The 25,650-nt window shown below is 42.3% G+C and overlaps 2 protein-coding genes across 4 annotated transcripts in view; both read left to right on the forward strand.

Moving 5' to 3' along the window:
* The window catches only part of rsrc1 (arginine/serine-rich coiled-coil 1), a 106,095-nt gene extending 90,607 nt beyond the window's left edge, over nt 1-15,488 (forward strand). For both annotated transcript variants that reach the window (XM_072392462.1, XM_072392461.1), the window contains exons 8-10: nt 10,809-10,915; nt 13,314-13,421; nt 15,161-15,488. In XM_072392462.1, coding sequence (XP_072248563.1) covers nt 10,809-10,915; nt 13,314-13,421; nt 15,161-15,253 — 308 coding nt within the window. In that variant the 3' untranslated portion in view covers nt 15,254-15,488. The remainder of the gene's footprint in view (nt 1-10,808; nt 10,916-13,313; nt 13,422-15,160) is intronic.
* Nucleotides 15,489-16,269: 781 nt separating this feature from the next.
* mlf1 (myeloid leukemia factor 1) lies at nt 16,270-25,037 on the forward strand. Of its 2 annotated transcripts, XM_072392463.1 has the most exons (8): nt 16,270-16,632; nt 17,591-17,753; nt 22,359-22,403; nt 23,275-23,346; nt 23,454-23,582; nt 23,716-23,875; nt 23,961-24,099; nt 24,284-25,037. In XM_072392463.1, the coding sequence occupies exons 1-8, from the start codon at nt 16,586-16,588 to the stop codon at nt 24,348-24,350; spliced, it is 822 nt and encodes a 273-aa protein (XP_072248564.1). In that variant the 5' UTR covers nt 16,270-16,585; the 3' UTR covers nt 24,351-25,037. The 2 variants fall into 2 exon arrangements, with proteins under 2 accessions (XP_072248564.1, XP_072248565.1); XM_072392464.1 differs by lacking the exon at nt 22,359-22,403 and having other exon boundaries at nt 16,274-16,632.
* The last annotated feature ends 613 nt before the right edge of the window (nt 25,038-25,650 follow it).

Genomic DNA, 25,650 nt, shown 5'->3' on the forward strand with positions numbered 1-25,650 from the left:
CCTCTCCTCCCTATTCATTCAGGTTTGTGGTTCCCCCCACGTTGAAATGATTAGTTATGCTAGGCTTGTAAGCACTGAATCAGAGTTATGGTCCCCAGGGAAATAAATTTGGCAGAAAATCAGTGTGAGAAGATTTAATTATCACGAGGAGACCTTTTTTCCTTGCCTTGGCCCACTGAAGCCCGAACTCCTCTCCCCTCTTTCTCTCTTCTGTTTCTGTGCTCGGCTCCCCTCTCCGCAGCCAAAAAAAAGCCCTTCGGTCCGTGCAGCGCGCCAGTCGCCTCTTTGCCTTCCTTCTCCTCCCAATTTGTTTCATTGCATGGTGATAAGCCAAGCAATTACCGCTTTATTGATTTTTCATCATTGCAAATTTTAAGCTGACCCCCCCCCCCCCCCCCCCTCCGTCCTGCTTACCCTTTCCCCCTCGGAGATGGCGCTGCAAGGTGATTAGGTGACCTCCTGTCCTAAGAGCTGCTGGCCCCCGTGAACGAGTGACGCTGAATGCCAAATTCAGCTAACCCCGTTTGACCCGCTGTTGTCCTGGTGTAATGGGATGCTGATGCCGCCTGGTGTGGCTGTGACGGCCAGGGAGCTTATAGCTTAATAATTTCTATAAGGATATCTATGGAATGACATGTTTGACCTGACAGCAGCCGAGCTATCTCTGCCATAGGGTAGATTACACAGAAATTGACCGTGCACGCTTTCGTTCCATGTTCATTCAGGTCAAGTAGACGGATGATTGACAGCACCCTTTTAGCCTCTGTGATTGGTAATCGTTTCTTAGGTCACCCTTATCAATTAACCTGCTGCCAGTAAAACCAATGTACCTTCAGCAACTCTGCATTGAACCATCAGCTTGATATATTTTCCTGATTTATTTGTATTTTTTTTTCTATCCATTTCATTTAGATTTGGGATGCTATCAGGCATCAGACACTGAACATGAACAGATTTTATTAGAGTTTACTCATTTCATGGCGAAACATACATATTTTTTTGCTTTTTGCTAATGGTTTATAGTCATTACGGCAGTTTAGATTTTTTTTAAATAAAATGACCATTCTGGAAATTTTGCAGGGATTTTAAGAATATGTGGATATTAGGAGGATAATTAGAGCAGCTGGTGGTAGAAACATTGCCTGTATGTCAAAGTGGCTGACACACACACACATGCACGCACACACACACACACACACACGCGCGCTCGTGCACAAACTTGCAGGCGTATATCTGGACATGATCATTCACAGCAGTCGTGTGCTTGGTTCAGTCTAACAGGGTGGTCAGACTGCTGTGATTAGACATACCCACAGACTGCTGCAGGTCAAAGTGCTGGCATGCTGGGTGGCTCTGGCCATGTGATCGCCCCTGCAAGGTTCGTCATTAGACATCGGAGGTCACTTAGGAGTGTGTGTTTTAGTGAGACAGCAAGACTTGTAATGTAGTCAGGTAGTTCCCCTTATTGTTTTAGGGAATTCGTATTGTCAGCAAACACATCATATATAGTAAGAGTTGCAAAAAGTGATCTTTATTACCAGTATAAGCAGAGTAAGAATAGTACGACACATTGCACTGCAGATTAATTCAAACCAAATCCAGTTATGAAGACTGAAGTGACAGATTACACTTATCCTTGACTCTGTAAAGAACTTGGCTTTGTGTGTACTTTCTTCTGAGTATTTTCTTTTATTTTAATTTTAGCTTTACTCGTGCTTGTTTTCAAATATTCTACATTACTTCATTTTTACATTGCCTCCATTATAGTGTAAAAGAGAAAGTCGGGTGCACTAGGAAACCTGCCGTGATGTAAAAAGAAAAGTTAGTAAGTCAGTTTCAAATTTAAATGCCGGCCACTAGTGAACATGGAAAATTATTTGAATACAGTGAGATATTCGTGTAGATGAATTTTCCAAATTTTGATCACATTCACCCGAGGCTGGCTTAGAGGAAAATTAAACTTCTTTGCCACTAATAAGATACCAACTTACCCTCAAGTACAAGAAAGGTAATAGCCTTGTTATTAAGTGTCTATTTTGTTGATAAATGTGGAGATTTCTGCATCCAGCCTGTGAAAACACGTGCAGGTCGATTAACCATAGCTATTTAATTTCATGATTCTGTGGTGATAGCCACAAGCTTTTCTGCTGTTGGGTCAAAATTTGATTATAACAAATCTAATTTGATTTAGATATATTCATACGTTTTTTTATTTAAGGACTTACTTTAATTCGTGTAAAGGATCTGAAATGAAACGAGCAGTAACTCCATGGTATGAATTTTAAACATACCATTTTCCTTTTTCAAATGAGTTACTTGATTGGATTTTAACACAGACAATTTAACTTATGTCTCAATAGTTAAATTATCTTTGAGTAATCTAGTAAACCTCTACTTTAGTGCTGCACTACTACCTTTTAGTAGTGTAATCTAGTCTTAGTAGTTGTATTTTTGCGCCTCGGTTGGAGCTGAGCTCCACCAGCAGCGTCAGGCCAGCTCCAATCATCTCACATTAAAGAGAAAGGGTTTTGTTTTTGGGAGCTGGCTTTGTGAAAGTTAGATAGGGTGAGAGTAAGAGAGTGAGGAGAGAGCAACATTGCCTCATTAATACTCAGGCATATTAACACAGAGAGAGTCACGGAGCAGGACTGATAAAGCCCTCACTGACATTCGAATGCAGCTGACAGAAATAAAACGTATCGGGACTGACTGGACATTTCAAACACTGCACTGAGTTATTCATGCATTTCCTTCCTGTAAATTAGACCGTGAAAGAAAATAATTTGTTGCAAGGAGCTCTGGATTTACATCCAAATGATTGTGTCACTTTTGCTTTGTTATTTTGCGTGAGTCCCTCCAATAAGGCAGAATAAAGGAGAGTAATGTTTCACTCAGTGCCAAGGTTATTCGTCTACAACTGAGGTCAGAAGAGGAGGAGGTAGGGAACATTTTCTTAATTAATTACTACTCAGACACACTCACATGCACACACTCACGGCCATGACCTTTACTTATATAGTTTGAAGCAGACCACACAAACAGGGCCCTTTTCCTCTCTGTCCTTTTCTTATATCACCAACACACACACACACAAACACGCTGTCAGGAGGCAGCGGGTCTAAAGGGAGAATCAATTACAGCTCAACTAAGGAGAAGGAGTTGGGTGCTTGATGGCTGCATGTCAGGAGGACTGTAGGTCACGAGGTGTGTGTGCCTGTGTGTGAGTCGCATCGGTGTTTGTTTGAATCGAGTGCATTTCCAGGATTCTGATTACATCATTTTCATTTTAAAGACCTTGCTCCAATTAAGTAATTAGTTGCTTGGTGTTTCTCTAATTATAGAGTTGTTCATAAAAGAGCTGCTGACCAGCCTGCGATCGAAAAATGGAGACCGCTGCACTTTTTCCTGCACGCACACATTCAACGCACACGTCCACCCGCCCTGGTTTAAAATCAAGTTAATGCGGTCAAATGCTTGTTATTTCTGGTAAAGGGCAGGGCAGGCTAATCACACTAAAACAGGACTGCGCTTAATAAAAAGCTCTGTGGGTGTTGCAAACATACCCTATCTCAAGCCATGAAAAGACAGAGTTTATCCCCACTTCTTGGAACTTATCACATTATTCCTGCTCTTGCAACAGGATGATAAAGAGTGCAAACTATTTAACAAAATCAGACAAATGGGGAAAGAAAATACAGCATAATAATGTTAGGAATGTCGCCAAAACCCATTTGAAGACGGTCAACACAGAAAGTGGCTGTGATCTTGAATATCTCACCACTCAGCCTGTGAAAGCGTCACTATTTAATGAGATTCTGTGATGCTGCCCAGACTCAGGACATCGACTAACACTCATACCACTCTCTTTTTCTCTCCCGCACACACACAAACAGCAACAAAAGCACACCCAGCTGGTTTCAGTTAGCTCTCTGTGTTTGCAGAGATCACTGTGCAGGCAGGTCAGCAGGGACAGCGAGGACTTTGCAAGTATTACAGATAAATGGCTGACTTATATGCAGCTAATGGCCGTTACGCTAAGATATATTTTATAAACTTCGCTTGCAGCTGCAGTAGTTTCTCAAAAGTTACGACGCATTTCTTTGGAAAACAAAGTATTATTTTGTATTGTGTTATAGAGGATAGCAGGACGAACTGATCTCTTGTTCCTCTCCTAAAGTTTTGAGATAAAATTATGACAAACACTTGAATTTAATCACGGTAGTACAGAGTATTCGTGTGGGGTCAGTTGAGGAGACAAAGTTGAGAGGATAGATGAGCAGAACCGGATTGAATAACAGAAAAGGGAGAATCGGTGAGTATGGGAGGGATGAGCAAAGATGTGGATGGAGATAGCTGAGCCCGGCGCGTGGCTGCCATGTCATCCTGTCATTAGCAGGTTGTTTGGGTCTTTAATTCATCATTCAGACCTTTATTGACTGCAGAGAGGGGAGATCACTATCAGCAGGAGACACTACAAAAGCGTGTGTGTGTGAGACACTCAGTCACCAGCTGCTCCTCATTTCCTGATGCCAAACAGATATCACATAAGACCATATGAGCATATTTGCTGAGGTCAAAAAAATGCTCAAGGTGACATTTTAGACATTAAGTCCAAAGAAAGTGATCATATTTGGTAATGGAAGTTCTGGCTGAGCGTCAGCACGAAGGGAATTTCAGTAAGGCAGGCGAGTATTAGTGATATGTGACAGGCCCTTGATGACTGTGACAGGAGCTGACAGAACTCCACAGGGACCAGTTGACACTGATAAGAAGGTGAGCACCACATGGGATCACTTGGCCTGTGTATTGTGCTGTGTGGCGCATTGTTGCTGTAAAATGGGCTATAGAGACATGCAGCTTCTTTAAGGAAGGGAGGGGGGGGGGTAGGTGTAATATATGAGTCACTGTGTGTATTATGTGTGTGTGGTCTCGTGGGAACTCACATTAGACTGGCTTAGCCACCTGCTCTGTCACTGGGCATCTCCCTGCTCACATTCCCACTCACAAACACATATATACATATGCGCACACCCCTTGGGGACAGACTCAGGACATCTGGCTCAGCCTGTTAGATTTTTTTCTTCATTTTAAGTGACCTGTTGACCCCGACCGCCACATGCGTCAGACAGGCATCAGCATCACAGCGTCACACCTTGTCATCAGCGCAGCTACCAGACGGGGGGGCTTTATACGGCGCGCACACTGTTATGAGGGAAATTGTGGATTAATTTTTATTGTACTCAGTCAAGACCAAAAATGTAAGCAAACATAAAACCCAAAGAAAAAGTCAGGTTAGTCTTGGGGGAAGCGGTACACGCTCAGATACATTACAGAAATCATTTCTCAAGTTTAGAAGTGGAACAAGCTATCACAGCTTTGGTAGTTCAAACACATTCAGAGACTCATTTAGTCATCATTCTTCTCTATAACTGCTGTGGGCTTTCCAATCATGGAGTCTGTTAGTTTCTTGATCTGCTCACAGTTAACTTTAGCTGAGGCAGCAGCCACAGCCTCCCAGGTCTTGGTTTGAATAGGTGTATTGTCCCCCCCCACCCAACTGTAACCCAGAATAATTTGCGTGGGATTTAGGTCCGACGAGGAAGGGTCCTTGTTGCTTTTTGGTGAAACATGAAAAGGTCCACCGAGTTTATCCTTGTAAGCAACACCAACCCTCCTCCTCCTCCTCCAACTGGCTTTTTCCTGACTCAGAGTGCGGTGCCTTTTGTCTAATTTCATCTGTCAATAAAGCTTTTAAAGAATATCTGTCTTTTGGTTGTCCAGAGGTTAATTAGTGAGTATTTTGGTTGCTCAGATTGAACTTTTTTGAATTTGATGTCCCTTTTTCACCATGTTTTTTCCACTTTGTTCGTCAAGCAAAGCCACACCTTCTATATATTCCTGAAATATTCCTCACCTGAAAATTATTTTAATGAATGAGTTTATTAGGCATTCAAGTTTGTGTGCTTTGAAGAAAAAAAAAGTAGGTGGAATTCTCCCTGCTCGCACTGCATTGAAGACTAATAACAGATTTAAACAGTTTTCTGGTTTTGCCTGCTCTTATTTTGTGCTTGGATTGTATGTCCCTTGATTTCTTTTCTGTCTCCTTTACTCATTGAGGTTTCAATTTTCAGTGTCTAAAGCTTCAGGGTATTAGTTATGCAAATATTGACATGGAGCTTTGGCCTGCTAGCTATCAATTGAAATCAGCTAATCAATAGGCCTAATAGCTGCTCATTAGCCACTTGATACATTTCCAGGGCTAACATCAGAACCTGTCAGCGGCCTCTAATCAATACAGTCTAAAAGTATTACCCAACCAAGGCCCACAGCACACACCTTTGTAATAACTTTGGTTGTTTGGCTTTCTGCGTAGAATTAAATGTCTTACTCTGTGGTTTTTAAGCAAGGCGGGCCTCAACTTCTTTGATATGTCAATATTTAATTAGCTGCAACATTCAGAGACTCCAGACAGTAATCTTCATCCATGACATTCAATGTCCTGCAGACAGTCATTTGCAGCTGTTAATGAAATCTCATCAGAGGGATTTTAATAAGTTGTTTTCTTTTTTTCTTTTTTTTTTTTTCTTTTTTTTTGCTGTTGTTGTTTTGTCCTCTTCCAGTCACACATTGCATTGCTGTTGTTTGGGCCTGAAGAATGATACAGTAAAGACTTTGATGCAGCCAGGATGCTGCTGCTGAGAACAGAGCCAGACCGAAGCCCCTCTATCGCCCCTAGCACACAGCCCTGCTAAGCTTAACTCAGCTGTTTGATGCCAAACTCCGTGAATGTGGGCCTGTGTGTGCACACGCATGCATGTGTGCGTTTACTCAGCTCAGGGGTTACATAAACAAGAGCAGCTAGCCTACAGGTAAGACCCACAAGAGACCAGCCAAGACAGAGAGAGTGAGATGCAGCGCCGGTCTCTTACCCCGGCGTTACCCTGGTGGTGTCGCCATTGCTGGAGCTGGATATTTACTAATGAAGCTGGAAAATGACTAAAGGAGATGGTGAACAAAGTTAGTGCACTCGCACACACTCATGCGCGTGTGATTGTGTAAATATTGTTAAGCTGGTTGAGGCAGGCGTCCGTGCATGTGTTTGTGCGCTTCCCTGATGAATCTGGGGCTGCTCTAAAGAGATGGGGAGAATGTAGGCGGACGGGGGATTGGAGGCGGAGGCTGGCAGCAGGGCAGTTGGCCGCTGGTGCAGTGAGAGGAAGAGCGGGGAAGGGGATTGGGGAGGGGGTGGTGGTGATGAGGGGTGGAGGGGGTGCAGCGGAGATAAATCATTAGAGAGCAGGTTATTGGAAATGCAGGGAGATAAAAGAGTGAAGAAGCCAGTAATTGCCTTAAAGATCAGACTACAAAGCATTACTTTGGATTTTACAAGGCCAGCCAGCAACAAAAGAGCAGTAATTTATGAGCTCAGTGTAAAAGAATAGCATAATTACATTAAAAATTAATGCTAATGAGGGCTAAAATGGGGAAGGTGGTTATTATGAAAGTTTGTATTCATCTTCCCTGGGTTGAATGATGGCTAGTGGCTTGATTAATGGCTTAATTTCTATCAATTAGCAGGCAAAAAAATCTCCACTGAGACAGGCCTAAATTGAGCATTGAATTACAGATCTTTACCACAGTGCAGGGAGAGAGGTGTGGGGGGGGGAAGGCACATTAACCCAACCTGGGAAACCGAGAGATGCCGCGTGCAAACATGTACTTGTGAAATAAAGGCCTGCGATACAAAACTTAAACAAATGTTTATCCGGATGTGGGGGTTTCTATCATGACGGGGTGCTTAAAAAAACCCGGCAAATGCCAAAAAAAGACCATGAAAAATATAGCAGTGTGAAAGTGGAATTTAAAATAAGTCTTTCTATATTTGAATCTCTGAAATAAATCATACATGCTTTGATTAAACTGACCAATTCAACATAAACGTAACTTCTTTTTTTTTTTTAATTTAACAAGTCCTTAATGCAATTCTCCCTGCGCCGCTCACATTACATGTCACAATAAATTCAGGGGCCCAGTTTGCCCTTTCTTGCAACAGCCTATTCATTTGAACACATTCATTAAATGCCCTTAAAATCTGTGGATGCTAAATTACTCAAAAATATTGTCAAAGACTTTGCTGCAATTTACAAGACTTCAATAAACAAGTGCAGTAACTCAGCTGGCACGCCAGTGCAGTCAATTACTGGAATTAATCAGCAGCAGCAATGTATTCAGCTCGGTTGCTCTTGATTGACAAATTGTAGGCCAAAGTCAAGTACACAAAGGCAACTCTGCCATGGCCCACGGCCTCAGCTCATATGTAGGTGAAATGTGTTGTGGAACAGCCCCCTCTTCTGGCGGCACACTGTAAACTGCCACCTCCGCTCACATCTCAAAGGCTGAGGTAGACCAGCTGATATCCGTTTCCATTGGCTGGTTTGATTTCCTCTCCCCGTCTTAGGATCTTAATCAATGAGGTGGACAAACAGCTATTTAGAGAGAACAATAGCCTATTGATTCTGAGCCACTCATCAGCACCGCTGTCTATCTAACTAATTTCAGTAACGAGATGGCAAGTGAGTTTTCTGACTCCCTCTTTTCTACAGGAGCACGCACACAAGGACACAAACGGTGTTCAGACACTGTCCATTATTCAAATGGACATAAACAACAACACAAGTTTAGTGACTGACATTTATTTAATTGCCTTGGTCACAGTAAAAGGTTGTCTTAGAGACGTGAACAATAACCACATTTAAAGTCGCACATACTGTACATTTTCCAGTGTGTGATATACATATTTTTACCCTTATCCTCTGTGTCCGATGCTCTGTCTGTTCCCCCCTCTCAGCTTCGGCTTTATCACTGACTTTATCACTGACAGAGAAGCGTTTCTAATGCGGTGACAATTGAGTCGACCTGTTAAATTAATTTGCCAGATAATGTGTCAATATTAAATATCAACTTTGACCTCACCGAGCTGCAGAGTGCACTCGCCCAGCTAGAGTATTGATTTTTGTCTGCCTCTGAGCTTGCTAGGCCCGCACTCAAAGTCCATTATTTTTGATTTTCTCATGAAATACATATCTTTGCCCGCTGACATCTGACAAACAGCATATGGAAGTCATTTTATCTACCAATAATGTGTTTGTCAAAAAGTCTGAGGTCTTAATGGATTCCTGCAAAGCACACGGACAGCACAGCAACAGACGGGCCCGCCATGGAGATGCTAGCAGATATGGGTGTGAGTGCGGATGCACAATTGTGTGGTTATTGTTTATGTGGGGCATACATGCTCAAAGGACAGCGGAGAAGGGGTAATTGGAAAAATGAATTAACTTTGCTGAATTAATTGTGGGGCAGTCACAGGCATGAGTTTTCATTCAAACACACACACACACACACTCACACACGTGCAGTGGTTATACTCGAGTGACGGACAGGGCACAGTCTCCAGGAGGATATTGGGCCAGTGTTCAGACTTCATCTAGCACCCCAGTCAAGGTAATGACTATTTTTGGAAGCGCTGTGCAGTGCGTCTCTGCTCACATCTTCCCGCACTGGATGACAAGCTGATAGTCTGTCATATAGGAAGGCTTAATTCCACTCGTCACTCACTCGTCCAATTTTGCACTGCATTAAAATCAAAACTGAGTTTGTTGAAGTGCTATTATGAACTATAATAGAGAGTGTGTGTGATGGCATGTGACATTTTGCTGTGAAAGCCGGAACAAATATTCATTTATTCATTAAACACTGGGGCCTTGAAGATCTGTTGCGACACCCTTTCTGTAGCTGCTAATGGACTGAATTAATTCCTGTTATTAGCTCCAGCTCCATATTGTGTGTGTGTGTGTGTGTGTGGTTATACAGTGCGAGCATACTTGGTCCATGCATGGGGTGTGAGTTAGTAAGTTTCCATGTACATGTTGGAGCGCTTGTAGCCCAACTCTTGTGTCCCACTCTGAGCATGTTTCCATCTGTGTACTTGTTTTCATGACACAGCCCATGTCGGTGCAGCAGAGAAACATAGATGTCTGCTGGATTGACAGATAGAGAGATGGGAGAGTGCAGGAGAGGACGGATGGATGGGGCATGGAGGGATGAATATTGACTGATCAGTGGAAAGATTGACAGCCGGAGAATAATGGGAGCATTCAGACTCTGTCTTTTTTTTTTTTCCTCTGTCACTAACTTTCCCGGCACACCTATTTCTGCCCTCCCACGCTACAGAGACTTTTCTTGAATTCTCGAAATGATTTGTTATCTGATATGCAGAATCTTGATGTGTTTATATCCAGGAGTAATTTATCGGAAACCTTTTGTGTCTTTTTGTTAGATTGGACAAGCCGGAGAAGAATGCTGTCTGATACTTGAAAACTATATGAAACCTAATCACATTTAGTCTCCGTAATAAAATTCCACTGCAGTGAGTCTGTGTTCATATTTTGATTATTTTAGAATGCCATTATCTGAGTGTAATTCACTGTCTGGCTATTACCTTGTTAGTATGTTTTTTTTTTATTTTTTCCTTTGCCTTTTGTAGGAACTCCTTGTCCTTGGCTAAGCATGAGTACTTTTTCATGGGGGCCAAGATTAAAATAGGAGAATATCAGATATCATATACTGTCTGTGTCAAATGGCATTATACAAGAGGGAGAGAACCCTCTCCAGATGAATTCAGGTGCCTTTCAGAGCATGACAAGGGATGGCTGACACTCTGTGTAACTGGGGACATATATGGCTGTTTCTAGATATGTGTGTGTGTGTGTCTTTGTTCATGGCTTCCCTCCATGTAACGTATGTTTCAGAGGGAACTTCTCTGGAGGAGCAAGTGCGAAGGATAAAGGACATTGAGGCCATCGAGAGTGATTCCTTTGTTCCTCAGGCTTTCAAATCATCCCGGGATGACATAAAGGTGCGTTGTGCCTCTCTTTCTCTCCCAGCCCCTCACTCTCTAGCTTTTCACTCCATCTTTTATTGAATTTCCCTCTCTGCGATGCTGTGCCGTCTGTCCAGAGACAGCCCAGACCAAATCAAACATTCCCATTCAGCGCCGTTTGTTCCGACCTGAGACTGTTTCATCAGGCGCTCCACTGTTCACCGCCTCCGAAGCAGCAGCACCCACACAAAAGCCACAGCAGGCAGCAGCCACCCTCTTTCTCCCCCCTCTGGTTGTGCAGATGCAGACAAAACACAGAAGTCATTATTGAAATGTTCCCGTCTCTGATGGGCCAGGAATTAGATTTGTTGGGGCTCATGGCTGTTTTCAAAAGATGAGCGACAACATGTGACAGCAAGCCTACACAGACTTTTGGGACATAAGGCGGTGAGTCTGACAAAGGTCAAGACCCCCATGGCTGCAGTTTACGGACCACAGGGTGAAATGTGTCTTTCAAATATCGAGCTGCAGAAATTGACCACGATAAGTAAGCCGGTAGGTTCACACCGTGGTCTTCTCTGTGAAGCTGCTGCTGATGTGTTCAGAAAGTTAAACAAAATCTACATTGAATCCACTACAAATGCTTTCTCTAAACTCTGCTGACAGTGGGTGTGGTTGTGCTGTGTTTGTCTTATACAGAGTACAACAAACTATTCTGATGAAGTAGAAACTCAGGTTTACCGCATTTTTTTTTCTTAACAGCCCCTCATCTGGTTTTTCGGTCCATCTTTCCGGTTTCACTCTATCATTAGCCAGGTGTATTACTCCTGAGATACAGAGCACTCATTGTCAGCTGCAAAATATTTACCGTCTACAAGCAGTAGGACAGCATTTGGCAGCAATCAAAAGCATAATTATTACATATATATTCGGTGGGTTTAAACACTGTTTTTCCACCTTGTGGCACATCTATTTGAATCATTTTAGACCCAACAGTGCCAAAAAAAAAGCAACTGATTCATATTTCAAGAAGAAATTCATTTTTTTATTTGTATTTACCCAAAAGTTGAGACTTTTTATAAGTTTCTTTCTCATGTTAACGAGAGCCCAGTGAAAACGTCACATCTACCAAGGAAAAAAAAAACAGCTAATCCCATTTCATCCTTTCAAGCACGCAACAGTCACTAAAAATGTATATTCAGCATATCGTTCCACAGGACTGTAATGACTCGTTTTTGCCGCCTGATATTTGGCACATCACCATCCTTATTAGTCGGCGTGTGTCACATCCTGCACCATTTTTTTTTTGTATCCTGCAAAATTCGTTTTTTAAAAAGATTTCCTCCAACCGGGTAAACATTTGCTCTGGGGCTTGCATTAGCCGTGTTTGAAACATGAATGGACTTGGCAAAATGTTAATTTTGATGTTTCGTCTTTATCAAATACAATAATTAAAACAGTCCTTCCATTCTTTACTCGGGGCTTATTACAGCTAAAAGTGAGGCTCCCGGGAATATAGAAAGAGTCGTTCTGCGCGTCACATTTTTCGTATTTGTACTCCACAGATGGCATCATGACTGCGAGCCTTCGTCCTTATATTTAGTCTGGAAAGAAAATCCTTTGGATACATTTGGAGCAAAATGTTGCTGTTCAACACACAAAGCACAACCTGTCACAAATTTGTGTTTTACATTGAATGTTTGCTGGTTTAACATTAAAAAAAGGACGAATTTACTTATGTGCTCACATGAGAAATGAATAAATAAAAGGTAACTGAAATTAAGGAGAAATATATGTTTTATAGATATGATATATCTTATTGCCTTATTACATCCACAGATAGATTAATCGAGTGAGATATAACATTTCCATTCAGGATACAGACTGATGCTTATCAGTGCTTGGATTTACTGTCAGTCCTTCTCTGCCATCTGCTGGACAAAGTCTTTCACAGTTAGAAATGATTGGAGGATTGCATACTGCTTATAAAATGTTTAAATCTTTGAATTCTTTCAGTTTTTGCAGTTAATGTACAGACATGTATTAGGGGCACGATATACCAACCTGGTGTGATGCAATTAAATGGACATTCACTGATATTTCTGGAGCTTTTTGCAGTAAATTCACATATTTTTCAGTCAGGAGTTGTGCTTCCATTTCCTTTTGCATTGTGAAATAATTGTATATATTAGCTGGACAGTTTCTGTGTGGGTGGGTGTGTGTGTACCGGCTGCTGACATACAATTTAGTCACTTTTCCGGTGTAGGAAAACCACATATTCCAAAATATTTCTATATTCACATTCGACGATAGCTTTGAAACACTGGAATACATTAAATATTATTTAGGGATGACTGTCCCATTTAATTGTATTTGATGTGTCCCTATCTTTATTGGTGCATTCAAGGATATTCTTGTATTTGTGTGAGCACAGACTGAACCGGCAGAGATGAAGCAGGAGTCAGAGGAGATGTCTTCCTATGACATCTCTCTTCCCACATCCATAGTCTACAGTGACACTGACACGCTCGCTCATCCCAATGTAAGTTCTCACTATGTGCTTCAAAATCTCCTCCAAACTGTAACTATATATAACCTGACTCTTTTTTTTTGTTTTTAACAAGCTTTAAACAAGTGAGAATTTGTAGTTTGCAGGAGGCACAACTATATTCGTACCACTTCTTGTTTTATGAGGGTAGTGGTTGAATTTATGGACGAATAACTTAGTAAACTTTTTCTTTTAAAAACGCTACTAAAAACCATCACTTTCTACACCATCTCTGCATATCCTGCTACAGTGGATCATATCATGCGAGACGCAGCAGTATAGCAGTTTACGGCCTCCTAACATCACCTCCTCCTGGCTGCACACCAATGATGAAAAACGAGAAGGAAAACTTTAAACTTCAATAACGCTCCCTGGGGCTTCCCAGTCATCTATCTCCACTGGGGAAACTAAGTTATGCCCTGATGTATGCAGATAACCCCCTCACATGCTCGCACTATGCCCCCCAGCTCAACACACACACACGTATACACCCTCAGACAGGCTGATATATGGTAGCAATATGCCCCAGGCGGGCCCCGGCCCCAGCTTCAGCTCCAGCTCCACTTCCAATTAGAACAGATGAGTCCCATTAGCCCGGCTCAGATACTGTCATCCCACACACACGCAGCCTCGTTAGAACCATGACACCAGCGCAGGGCCGACAGACAAGAACTCGCTGGTGTTGAATCTAACACACAGATAACACGCAGTGCAGCTGTAAGCAGTGAAGGATTGACGTGCTCGGGTTGTTCTACCATCTACATAATAATAAACACATAGCTTCACATAGATGTACAGTATGCATACACGGCCAGCATGTCAACATTATCTCTCATCCTCGCACAGACGCACAGTGAATATAGAAATAATTTTCCATTTTTCCTCCCTGTCTCAGTGCCTTCCCTCTCAGTCTTTATGTTACTTACTAATAAACAGATGCCTTCATTCATCAGACACCCGCAGCAGCAGTTTTATAGCCCTCTTACAATCAATATCATCACTGCTGGTGATGTACTGCATTGAATATGAGTCACATGTGTGGGCTTTTTCTCGCTACAGGGCTCACAGGATTAGACGAGTTATATATTGTAATTTCTCGTTTGCATTTGGAACAGGTGAGACAGGACCAATAAGACGTGCGATTGCACCCTTCATTATGGTATTATAGCGGCATCACTGGGTTAGGAACTAGACTAAAGTCACATGGGTGTCAGTGGGCAGTCGTGACAACTCTGTATTGTGAATTTACAAGGAATCATAGCTCATTTATTTATGTCAATGTGTGAGAAGTCTGACAGGTGGGACTCAGCGTTTGTCACACTGCAGTTAAGACTTACAGTGACCAGAAGATGGTGATATCTCCGAGTGTCAGGGCAGGTGTGTGTTTTTAATGCTGAAAGTAAATTAGAGTGGAAACAAATTGGGTTTCTTTTTTCATAGAATGCAGTGTTATCATCAGGTTTATACATCTCTGTATGCTTTTATTACATGCAAATCCCTTTATTTAGACAAATGGATTATTAGACATGTCTGCCCTCAGAAGGCATAAAACACGAAGTACAAATATCTGAAGAGCTGGCCTCCGAGTAGTTAAACGTTTAAAAATGACTTGTAAAGATTACAGGGTAAGATGTTTTGAAACCAAAGATTTTTTTTTAGTCCTGTGGTCTCGATCCCGATGCGTGCCTTGGTCTTTCTACCTGCTAACATCTCCTCACTACGCTGTCCTGCAGTTGTTCTTGCCCAAGGAGAAGGCTGAGGAGCTGTGGCTCAACAGACTGATCTCGCTGCGACAGGAAAGGTTGATGGGAAGTCCAGTGACGTGAAGACCACCAGAAGATTTCTCTGTTCCCCCGGACAGTTTCAGTCCAGATCTTCCCCTTATTCACTTTTGTCGTGTCACAATTTCTGTGATATTTTGACTTTTTTTTTTATTTACACTAACTTTTCTCACCTGTTATACAAAGCTGTGAGAGAAACTATTTGTATTAGAATGAATGAGTAATCTGCTTTTCTGTATTTGGCGTCATTAGTTTCTAATAAAAGAAAATCTGAATCGCAGATGTCGGATTTCTACAAAGATGTAATATTTGATCAATTCTGTCTGTTTTTGTCAAAACAGTGAATAAAGATAGCAGTGAATTTTCTTTTTTTTTTTAAACTGTGCTGTTGGGGGTGAATTGTGGTGATGATCCTGAGGGCTTACAAAAAAATAATAGAAACAGCATCTCTGTCTTTAACAAAAGACTCATATTTCTAAAGTTAAGATGTGGTCCGGTGGGCCTTCCCTCTGGTCTGCATTGGGATTGACATTAAAAATGGAATTCCTCACCTTCCACAAACTTTGCTCTCTTATTAGGCAGACACTATTAAGAGATTTCTGTTTATGTTTACCCAGTGTTGTGTTTCTGAAGAGGTACAGATGTATTCATTGCAGTGAGTCAACACATGCCTATTTTTGGAACTAACTGCCAGATGGTAAATCTATACTAAGTCTGGGACACTGCGTGTCACTCATGCTCTCCAAATAGTGAGTGTTGTAAAGTAATGATAATTAAGAAGGTACAAATGATTGGCTTAAGCAAACACATAAAGCTTGGCTGCGTGAGTACTAGCTTGGAGTGAGTGAAATATGTGTGTCCTCCTTGTAAGTGTCAAGTGGATGCCCAAAATGTCTTTGCGCTCTGCAGTTACCAAAGCAAGAATTGCTTTGGCAACCAAACAGACAAATAATTTAATCCCTCACCCGTCACCTTATTCAATTTCTTCCACGATTTAACAACCTTGGATCGTTTTTCCCGTTTTTACCTTGCTCTGACTCTGACCAATACAGATAGGCAGAGGCAAAGTATTGCGGTAACGAGCGCAAGCTTACATAAGGACATTTGAGTTTTGAAAGAAATTTCGCGACTCTCGTTGCCATAGCAGCCACCCACAACACGCCGCGCGTGGATGAAGCCCAGTTAAAAAGCGCCGTAAAAGCAGCCAATGCGGGAGCCCGATTCTTGTCACGTGGCCGGTGGCAGAGTGACTTTGGTTTTAAACCACACAGTGCCACCTCCGTTAAACTGAGTAGTGGAGAGTACAGTGGCGCAGGGGGGACTATTTATTTAAAATCATCAACTTACTTGCATCTCACAGCGTACAAGTCCGTGGAAATGTTTAACAGTATGACCAGGGAGTTTGACGATGATCCGTTCTTCACGTGAGTAGCTTAACCGGTTTATTAAATCTATTATACATACTCCTGCAGGAATGTTCTAGTATGGAATTAAGTGGACTGGCTGATAATACACCAATTAACTGAGCTCAGAACTTGTCATTGGGGACATAGTAACATCTCAGTCAAGTGGAAATTGCGTAGAAAGCTTACAAACTATTTCCAAGTATTGTATATGCGCGGTGTAATCCCAAGAAAGCGTCGTTATTCACAAACTAACGCAAGCTAGCGTGCAGTAAACACTAAAAGTTCTCGAGTATTCAGTTCTAATTGTTGTCTTTATCATAAAGTAGGCAGCTATAGATTTGGTCTAACTTAACTGACTGATCTTGCACAGGTTATTTGGACACTTAACCTATTCAATTAAAGCGACGCGATTTGTTGAATTTGAACGGTTACCTAGCAACAGCTTCTGTAAGATGAAAAATCCGCTGCAAAGGCTGCTTTATTTTTTTTTAGGCTTTTTTCCCACTTAAAGCAAGCTTCATAATCTTGAGACTGTTTACTTACTCGTAACGTGAAGCACCAGTTTGCACTTAAGATTTAACACCGCTTTGGGAGACCCTGAAGTAAATAAAAAGCTAAATCTTTTATCACTGAACTTTCAATAAAATAAAGTGGAAATGATCGATCCCTTCTGAGTTGTCCACGCTGACACAGCCGCAGTCACTGAGACATGTTCCATGAGTGGATGCCTACAGACTTAGTGCGGCTACACTTGACCCAACTTCTAAGTCAAGTGGTAAGGGTGGCTGAAATTATTTTTGGGGTGCTTCTTATTTCAGTGTGGTGTATGCATTGAAGAATTTATCTCTAATGAGCTCCAAGCTGATGTAGGAGTTTGGAGTCCTTTTCAAAAATAGCCACAGCGATCATACTTTCCTGCTTCTTTTTTACGTCTCCCTGAATGTTGAGATGTTTTGTTCCTCTTCCTCTCCAACAGGGATCCATTTCGTGCTCACAGGGAGCAAATGCGGCACATGATGCGCAGCTTCTCTGAGCCGTTTGGTGCTCCTTTAATCCCCAGTATAAGAGATGGGAGACACCGTGGACGTGATGTGGCAGAGCCTACTAGTTCATCCGTTGCACTCAGAGATGACCACAGGGTGAGATCAGGCATTTTCAGAAGCACTTAGATTACAGTTTTGAGTTTCATTGCAACTTGTGAATTCATCTAAGGCAACAGAGCCCTTCTTTGTGAAATATAGTATCCACATGTGTAGACACATTCAGGTGTAATTTAGGTCTGTAAGAGAAAATCAAAAACCTGCTTAACATTCGTGTCTTGAGGGCCCATGACTCATGTTTTCTTGAGGGTTAGCCCATCGCTTACTAAGGTTATACTGGAAGATGGCCACCGACATTATAACTGGAACACCACTTGCAGCGGTATGAGGCCATGTGAGTCTCTGGTTTTGTGGAAGGGCAACCCCCTTGGCCTCTCTGGACAGTTATATCTAGCCCCGAGGAGACCTATTTATAGTGCATTGTTCCACTGACTCAAAACTTTCTTGCAAATACACACAGAAATCTCTTTGACACTCAGCAATAGGAACCCCAGACTATTTTGCTTCGCTGAGGTGAGCTGAAAAATAACAAATCTTTTTGGTATTAATCTGACCAGCCTTTGATGTCATGTCCTGTCATGGCAGTGCAATATCTGATGGTATGATGGTTGGAGAGAACTTGTTGACCAGTTTGCTTTGGATCATTTTGAGCTAATTGTTTTTGTTTGCTCGTCATGAAAAGACGGACATACTAGCAGGCGTATATGTTTGATCTGCTGCTATATGGCATCTGTGAATCTTTTCCAAATCTCTCCCCTCCACTGCCAAGTTATCCCTCCTAAGACAAACTTAGCCGCAGTCACCTGCTTTAATCCATGCCTCTCATGAGAGCAAGTATATTTATCCTTGATAATGACTTACATCAGACGCATGGCCTCAATCGCTCGCAGTCTCTTTAGTGGCATGATGGCGTTAGCTGAGGAGGGGCTCAGAGTACTTGACTAATGACCTCAGTGACTGTGGGTGAAATGGAACTACGCTGCCAAAGATACGACTGTTTTGGGTTTTTTTCAAACTTTATTTGGCCAGCTCATCAGTTATTAGCTATATACTGTTTTACTTAAGAGTTTGGAAAAACACATGGGAGATCTTTGCAGTTTGAAAGAAAAGCTCATGCTTTGGTTGCACAGAAACCTCTTAGTCCACAGCAGTGACCCCGACACCCTGTTACACGCACAGCATCCACCACAGAATCCCTTAAGGGACATGGACATAAGCCTTCTTTAAGTCCACAAAAGCCATTTGGACTGAATGGTCAAACTCCTTTTACCCCTCAGCAGATCCTCCTAAATCTGAGGTTCAACAATCGCCAATCGGAGCCTTCTTTCCAACACTTCTCCTTAAACTTTCCCAGGGAGGCTGAGAGGTGTGATCCCCATATAGAAGGAGCACACCCCTCCGGCCCCACCTTTTAAAATGGGGACCACCACCCTGGTCTGTTGTTAACAGTCATAAACAAAAAATGGAATGACAACCACATGGTAAGATACACCAAATACCTTTTTTTTTTTTGTCCCTGTGAGGATCACAAAACAGTGACGTCACACACACACAGTTATCAGAAGATAAAGAGAAGTTGCAACAGTGGTTGGGAAGCTGAAGCCTTGGTACTGAGTTGTTGGCTTTGTAGTGGCATGTACTGTATGTTCAGATGTCATGGGCACTCTGTTTTCTCGTTGTTGATCTTTTGGTTCATCTGTTTCGCAGAACTTGGCATCGCTGCTGCATTAGCAGCTTGATGACAGACAGCTCGCTCTCAAGCTGTTCTCCAATATCACAGCCACAAATGTGCACACAAATATACATTGATAACACACACAGAGCATTAAAACATGTTCACAGGCACAATGACACACTGCGGCAGCTTAGCTCACTGATGCACTGGTATGCACACACACAGTGATGTGCACACACTCACTGGCCACATAATGCTTTAAGGTTGTACTTCTTGTATTAGCTTACAAAGTATGAGATTCCCTGTGGGAAAATAATGCCCGTCTACCTTCAGTGGCTGCTGAGTACTCACATTTCTCTGCCTCTTGCCAATAGCCACTGCCTGGATTGTGTTACCTTTCATAGCTCTCATTCATTTGGGCACTTGTTTACTAAAGTGCTGTTGAATAACAGCATAATCCGGTTTCCAAACTGACACCATGTCAAATGTAAATCAAAACCGAATGCAAGGAGGGCTGAATCTTTCAGATATAAGTAATGGGGAAGAGTTCCCTCTTCTATTAAAGACTGTGTGTCCAAATAGAACCTTTGGAATAGCATTTATTGATGTACATTTGAAAATAATTTGAGGATTTCAACATGTGCGGTTCAAAATGTCATCAAAAGATCAAGAGAATCTGGATAAATTTCTAAAATTCCTTAAATATGGGGATTGAATGATTTGTATTATGTTTTTGTTTGTACGACACCAACTCCATAATGCTTTGGATGCTGTGGAAAATTCCAATTAAAGCAGAACGCAGTGATTTGAAAATCCCATCAACCAATATTTAATTTTTTTTTTAAAGCACAAAGACATATCTAAGGTTGAAAGTGAAACATTTTGCTGTTTGTGGTCGGTCTAATCGATGTTTGAAATTCTTTTTGGAAATTACGCACGTCGCATCCTCTGGACTAATGGCCATTTTATACCCGTGCGCAGCACTCTGTGCCCCTGCAGATGGACAGACAAACGGTCCTCAAAAAAGCCAACAATACACAATCTCTGGACATGGCGCTATGCACTGATCAAATGCCTATTCGAAAAGAAGTCAGCTTGAGCTACTTGAGAGGGTATAGACAACATCCGATTTCATAACACAGAGACGGAGCGTGGATAAGACCATGGATAGCAAAGAGGCACAGGTGAAAAGAGCTGCTCTGGGCAATCTGAAGTTAAACACTATAACATAAAGACACCAATGGCGAGCATATGGAGAACTATGTTCTACCCTTAAAGAGGAGAGGAACCATCTGGCTTGTTATCAATGCTCAGCTTAAAAACTTGCATATCTAATAGTATGGGGGTGCATTAGTGCCTATGAAACTGGGAACTTGCTTATCCGGAAAGGCACCTCAATGCTGAAAGGAATATACAGGTTTTAGAGCAACATATGTTTCTATCAAGACGACGTCTATCACGGAGGGTCTTGCATATTTCAGCAAGGTAATAATGAATAATAATACATTTGATTTGTAGTGCCCTTTACATCGCAAGATCTCAAAGGGCTACAGTTTAAAAAAGACAAAAAATAAGTAAGCAGTTCTAAGATAATACTAAACCACATACTGCATCTAGTGCATCAACATGGCTTAGTAGGTGCTGGACTGGCCTGCCAATTTGAAACATTCGGTGCATTGTGACATGCAGAATACAACAAAGAAGACCCTGGACTGTTGAGCAGCTAGTATCCTAAATCGGAAATGAATGGAGCATCATTTTTTTCCAGCCATATTTACAAACTGTTGATGAAAAGCGGGGATGCAACACGGGGGTAAACATGGCACTGGCCCAGCTTTTTGAGACGTGTTGTTGCCATCAAATCCAGTTGAGCTACTATTTTCCATGTCAAATGTCTCACTTTTAACGTGTGATATGTGTGGGAACAGCCTGCCTCCTGGAGTGCACTGGCCTCTGTTTTAATATCAGACAGAAAAGAGCGAGGCAATTTTCAGTAGTCCAGACTAGAATAATGAGTGATGTTTAGACCAGCAGATCTGCACTTCTTATTTTGAACCCTTACTCTCTCCTCTGCTCAAGCCTAGTCTAAATATAATGGCTGCAGATATGCAACTGACATTTATTAGTTCATAGAAGCCACTGTGGGATAAAGTTGGCAGGGCAGGAGCGTTTCACATCAGCTTGACCTTTGAAAAGAGCTGAGAGAGCAGCCTTGGACTCTTCGACCCCCCTTGGATCCTCGTCCTGACTGGTCCACGCTGCCCACTGTAGCCTTCCCAGAATGAAGCTCGGTTTCAGTGTTAAACCCACACTAATCTCTGGCATTGCAACCCAATTACACATGGAACACAAGTCATTCAACACCCTACTGATTACGCACAATAACCCCGCACATCACACCCTCAGAAAATGTGCTCGCACACATAGTGATGGCAGTTGAGATGTTTATCCGGGCCACAGGGTCACAAACACCTGTGGTCTTGGCCCACAGAATATAGAGTCTGACTGCGGGCTGCTTGCTCCACGCTCACTTCCTCACTCCTTGGTGCTTGCAAGTCCAGAAGGTTCGTGGCCTTGAACGGCTGGTCTGAAGGCTATGTGTAGAGCTGTGGAGAGCCGCGTGGAGCTGTGTCAGGGGCTTAGTGAGCGATGAAAGGCAGCCTACTGGCAACAACCTCAACAAACACTCAGAAAGTCGACAGGATTTGCGTGTAGAAATGTCAGTATCATTTTTTACAAGTGATACTGACGTCTCACTGCCTGTTTGGGAGTTATATTTGTTCAAGCTTGTTCAGTCTTTGCCGTAACAGGTCACCTTGTTGTGTGACACCGATGGCGTTCCCTTTGACCTTTTGGGTTTTGTTGCGGCCTCGCATAAAGCCTTCAAAATATGAGTGTGTGTCATTTCTACAGATATTCAAATGCAGCACTGTGCTATGTCGCTAAACTAATGTTGTTCACTTCCTCAGGAAATGAGCCGGTCATTGTTGCCCTTTGGCAGTACTGGCAGCACGGTCAGTGGAGTCTTCTGCTGTTCTGTTACACTCTCATTCAACCCTAACATCTCGGCCTATAAGGATCAACTGTATGTTTTAACTCTGAGTTTGTCCACGGTTTGTTGACTAGACAGAAACTTGTCCGGTCACATTGTTTCCTCTGCATAAACTATAATACACCAGCATTCTGTCTGAGGCTAAACACCTTTAAGACTTTAGGAAGCATTTTAAATGCAGCCACTAGCGCCTGGTGGTGGGTCTTAAAATGATTCCTGTGGAAACACTGTGATCAGTTTGTGGAATAACATAGTGATGAGTTTCTTTCTGATGTTTGCAGAAATCTCACATGTATGGGCCCGAAATGTTTGTGACGTCGTCGCCTTTGTTCACGTTTGAAAGAATCATTTGGCATGCGTGTTAAAGTATTAAAAACGCATGACTGACTCCTGTGTTGTACGGGGTTCATCTGGCTCAAAATGACGCAAAGGTTGTACCTCCGCAGAATATGAACTCAAATGTAATATTAACTTACAGGAGGTTTTTTTTTTTTTTTTTTACCAAACTGTAGGCCGTTTTCCCCACTCTCTTAATTCTCTGTGCAGGAATAGACCTAAAGACAAGAAACACATGCTGCAGTTGTTTTCTCATAAACATCACCAGGTCACATGTGGCGAAGTTAGAACACGTGAATTCCCCGGTTCCATGCTCCTCAATGACTCACCTATAACACACACATTTGACACACTGCCCTCTGTGCAAGCATGTTGATACACACGGTGGAAGTGTTTATGAGCCAGTTTTTTTTTTTTTAAAGTAACCTGATGGCACATGAGCTCGGCCTTTCGACTCTTGTGGTTTTGACTGTTATTTTCCTCTTGGGTTTGCGAAGGACATGATGCTGAACCCGTTTAGCATGTTCGACAACGTGCGAACCAGGATGGAGGAGATGCACAGGAACTTTGTGAGTTTGCTCGACTTAATTCACCCTCTGACCTTCTCGGACTGTTGTGCTATGTGAAATATGGTCTGTTAACAGTGTTGCCACGCGTGTGTGTGTGTGTGTTTCAGGAGAACATACCCACAGATTCAAACGCCCACTCATTCAGCTCCTCGTCAGTTATGACATATTCAAAAGTTGGAAATGAGCCTCCAAAGGTCTTCCAGGCATCTTCGTCGACAATGCGTGGCCCTGGAGGGGTAAGTGACCCAATGCTTGCCTCACTATATTGTGTCGTTACTGTATTATTGTTGTATCTATTTTTTGTAGAATTAATGCTCCTTTCTGCTGAGCAGTTGTGCCTGATAAGCTAAATCACGTTTTCTCTCACAGATCAAGGAGACCCGCCACGCATTGAAAGACTCTGTGAGTGGTCTGGAGAAGATGAAAATTGGACATCACATCCAGGACAGGGGACATGTTGTTGAGAAGAAATACAACAAGAAGACAGGAGAGAAGGAGTTCAACCAGGACTTTCAGAATATGGATGAATGTATGTTAAAGCTTTCCATTTCCAGTCAAATTGAACTGCGGCACTGTCTGTTCTGCCTAACGTGATCTTGACCCTCCACCCACAGCTGAAGCACAGTCTTTTGATGATGAGTGGCAGCAGGAGGTGTCCAAGTTTCAGCCATCGGGCCCCATGTCCCGCCTCAGGGAACCACAGCCCCGCGCTGCTCACAGGGCGGCCATCACCGCTCCTGAGAACGCCCACAGGTCAGTATTCCAGCCGCATGTAACGCTGAAGACAGGCCAGCATGCTCGCATTGGGATTGCATGACAAACAGATGGGTAGCAACGGAGGACACGGTTATATGTTACCAAAGTTAGTCAGCTTGTGAACTGTTGTGTGGTCATTTGATATCCACCTGTGTTTTATCTTGATTTGTGATTCTCACAGAGACCAACACAAGACGATGGTTGGAGATAACGACGAAACCAAAGGCTCGGGAAAGACAAAGCAGTAGAAACCTCAGTTATTTTGTATGATAATTAAAGTCTTTCAGGCATCTTCCAGCTCACTGTGGTGCTTCCCACACACATACACACACAACAGTGAAAGTGGCCTAGACTTTCTAATAGAATGACACCACAGATTTTGGCCAACAGCGCACATTTTCTCAGGCACGATGTACAGTTTGAGTAAGATCATAATGAAACTCTCAACAAATGCCTGTTCAACACATGGTACTTCAAATCTGTCCGTACTTCATTGTCGTTAAACATAAGTAAAAGAATGATGGGACAATGGAGCAGTAGAACATTTGTACATTTATACCTGAGTGGCATTAATGTGAAGCAGTTGGCAAGGAAACCTAGTTGATAATGTAAATGATCTTTTTTTTTTCTCTTATGGAAAGTATAGAAAGCAGTATAACCTGTTTCATGTTGGACAGGAAGAGAGGTCATCATTCGTTTTATTGATGTAAAATGTCACCATGACACATTCAACACACGAAAGATCAACTTTGTCTGTTTCTCCTGCTGTCTCTTTATTATTTCGTATAACACTGAATTGCAAACACGTGAGATCCACAAATGCGCGCGCACGTCTGCATTTCTGTAACTATGTCCGGTACCTGATTTTCGAGCTGTATGAATCATATGTGCTGTAATCTTTGTAAAAAAGAAACACTGTTAGCCTTCTCTTTTTATATTGTTGCTTTTTCATCTGATTAACTCTCTGTGCTGCACAGGACAGACGACATAAGGATTACGCTCAGATATTGTGTGTTTTTACCCTTTTTAAAAGGAAGGTCGGTGTCAGCAAGGACTGTTGTCTGAAAATAAAAATCTAAAAATAAACCCGGTGTCATTTTTCTTCAATCAGTCCCACATTATAAGATAGACGTTTTGTCTCAATGTACACCTGCTGAATCATAATGTAGCTTTGCATATGCTTAATAATAGACAGCGTGTGCTGTGATGAAGCTCCCATGCCTGGTGGTGACCCAGAATAGTATTTTTGGATCCACGCACTTGTCAGTCGCTCAGATTGGTCTGAGATGTTACACAGCTGCTGGGCCGCCGCACTCCCCTTTCACATGTTTGTATAGAAGGATTCGCTTGCTTCTTAGTTTCTACATACAAAAAAAATAAGAAAAGAAACTGCAGGGTGTTTCTCTGCTTGATTTGTTTAGGAGTCAAATCAAAGAAATAAAATGTAGAGTATAGAAGAAGTGTCCTATCTAAGAAGTGTCAATTCTGCACAAATGCATCTGTAAAGTTTGAATTTTTAGTCTTTAATTACATCATAACTGAATCTTT

The sequence above is a fragment of the Leuresthes tenuis genome, unplaced genomic scaffold, assembly GCF_036924035.1.
Source record: "Leuresthes tenuis unplaced genomic scaffold, fLeuTen1.0.hap1 SCAF_9, whole genome shotgun sequence".
Taxonomy (NCBI): domain Eukaryota; kingdom Metazoa; phylum Chordata; class Actinopteri; order Atheriniformes; family Atherinopsidae; genus Leuresthes; species Leuresthes tenuis.

Excerpts from the sequence above, each read along its gene's own strand:
- mlf1 (XM_072392463.1), top strand. The coding sequence starts at position 16,586 with ATGTTTAACAGTATGACCAGGGAGTTTGACGATGATCCGTTCTTCAC. Across the intron at positions 16,633-17,590 it reads GACGATGATCCGTTCTTCAC|GGATCCATTTCGTGCTCACA; the intron begins GTGAGTAGCTTA and ends CCTCTCCAACAG. Across the intron at positions 23,583-23,715 it reads CAATGCGTGGCCCTGGAGGG|ATCAAGGAGACCCGCCACGC; the intron begins GTAAGTGACCCA and ends TTTCTCTCACAG.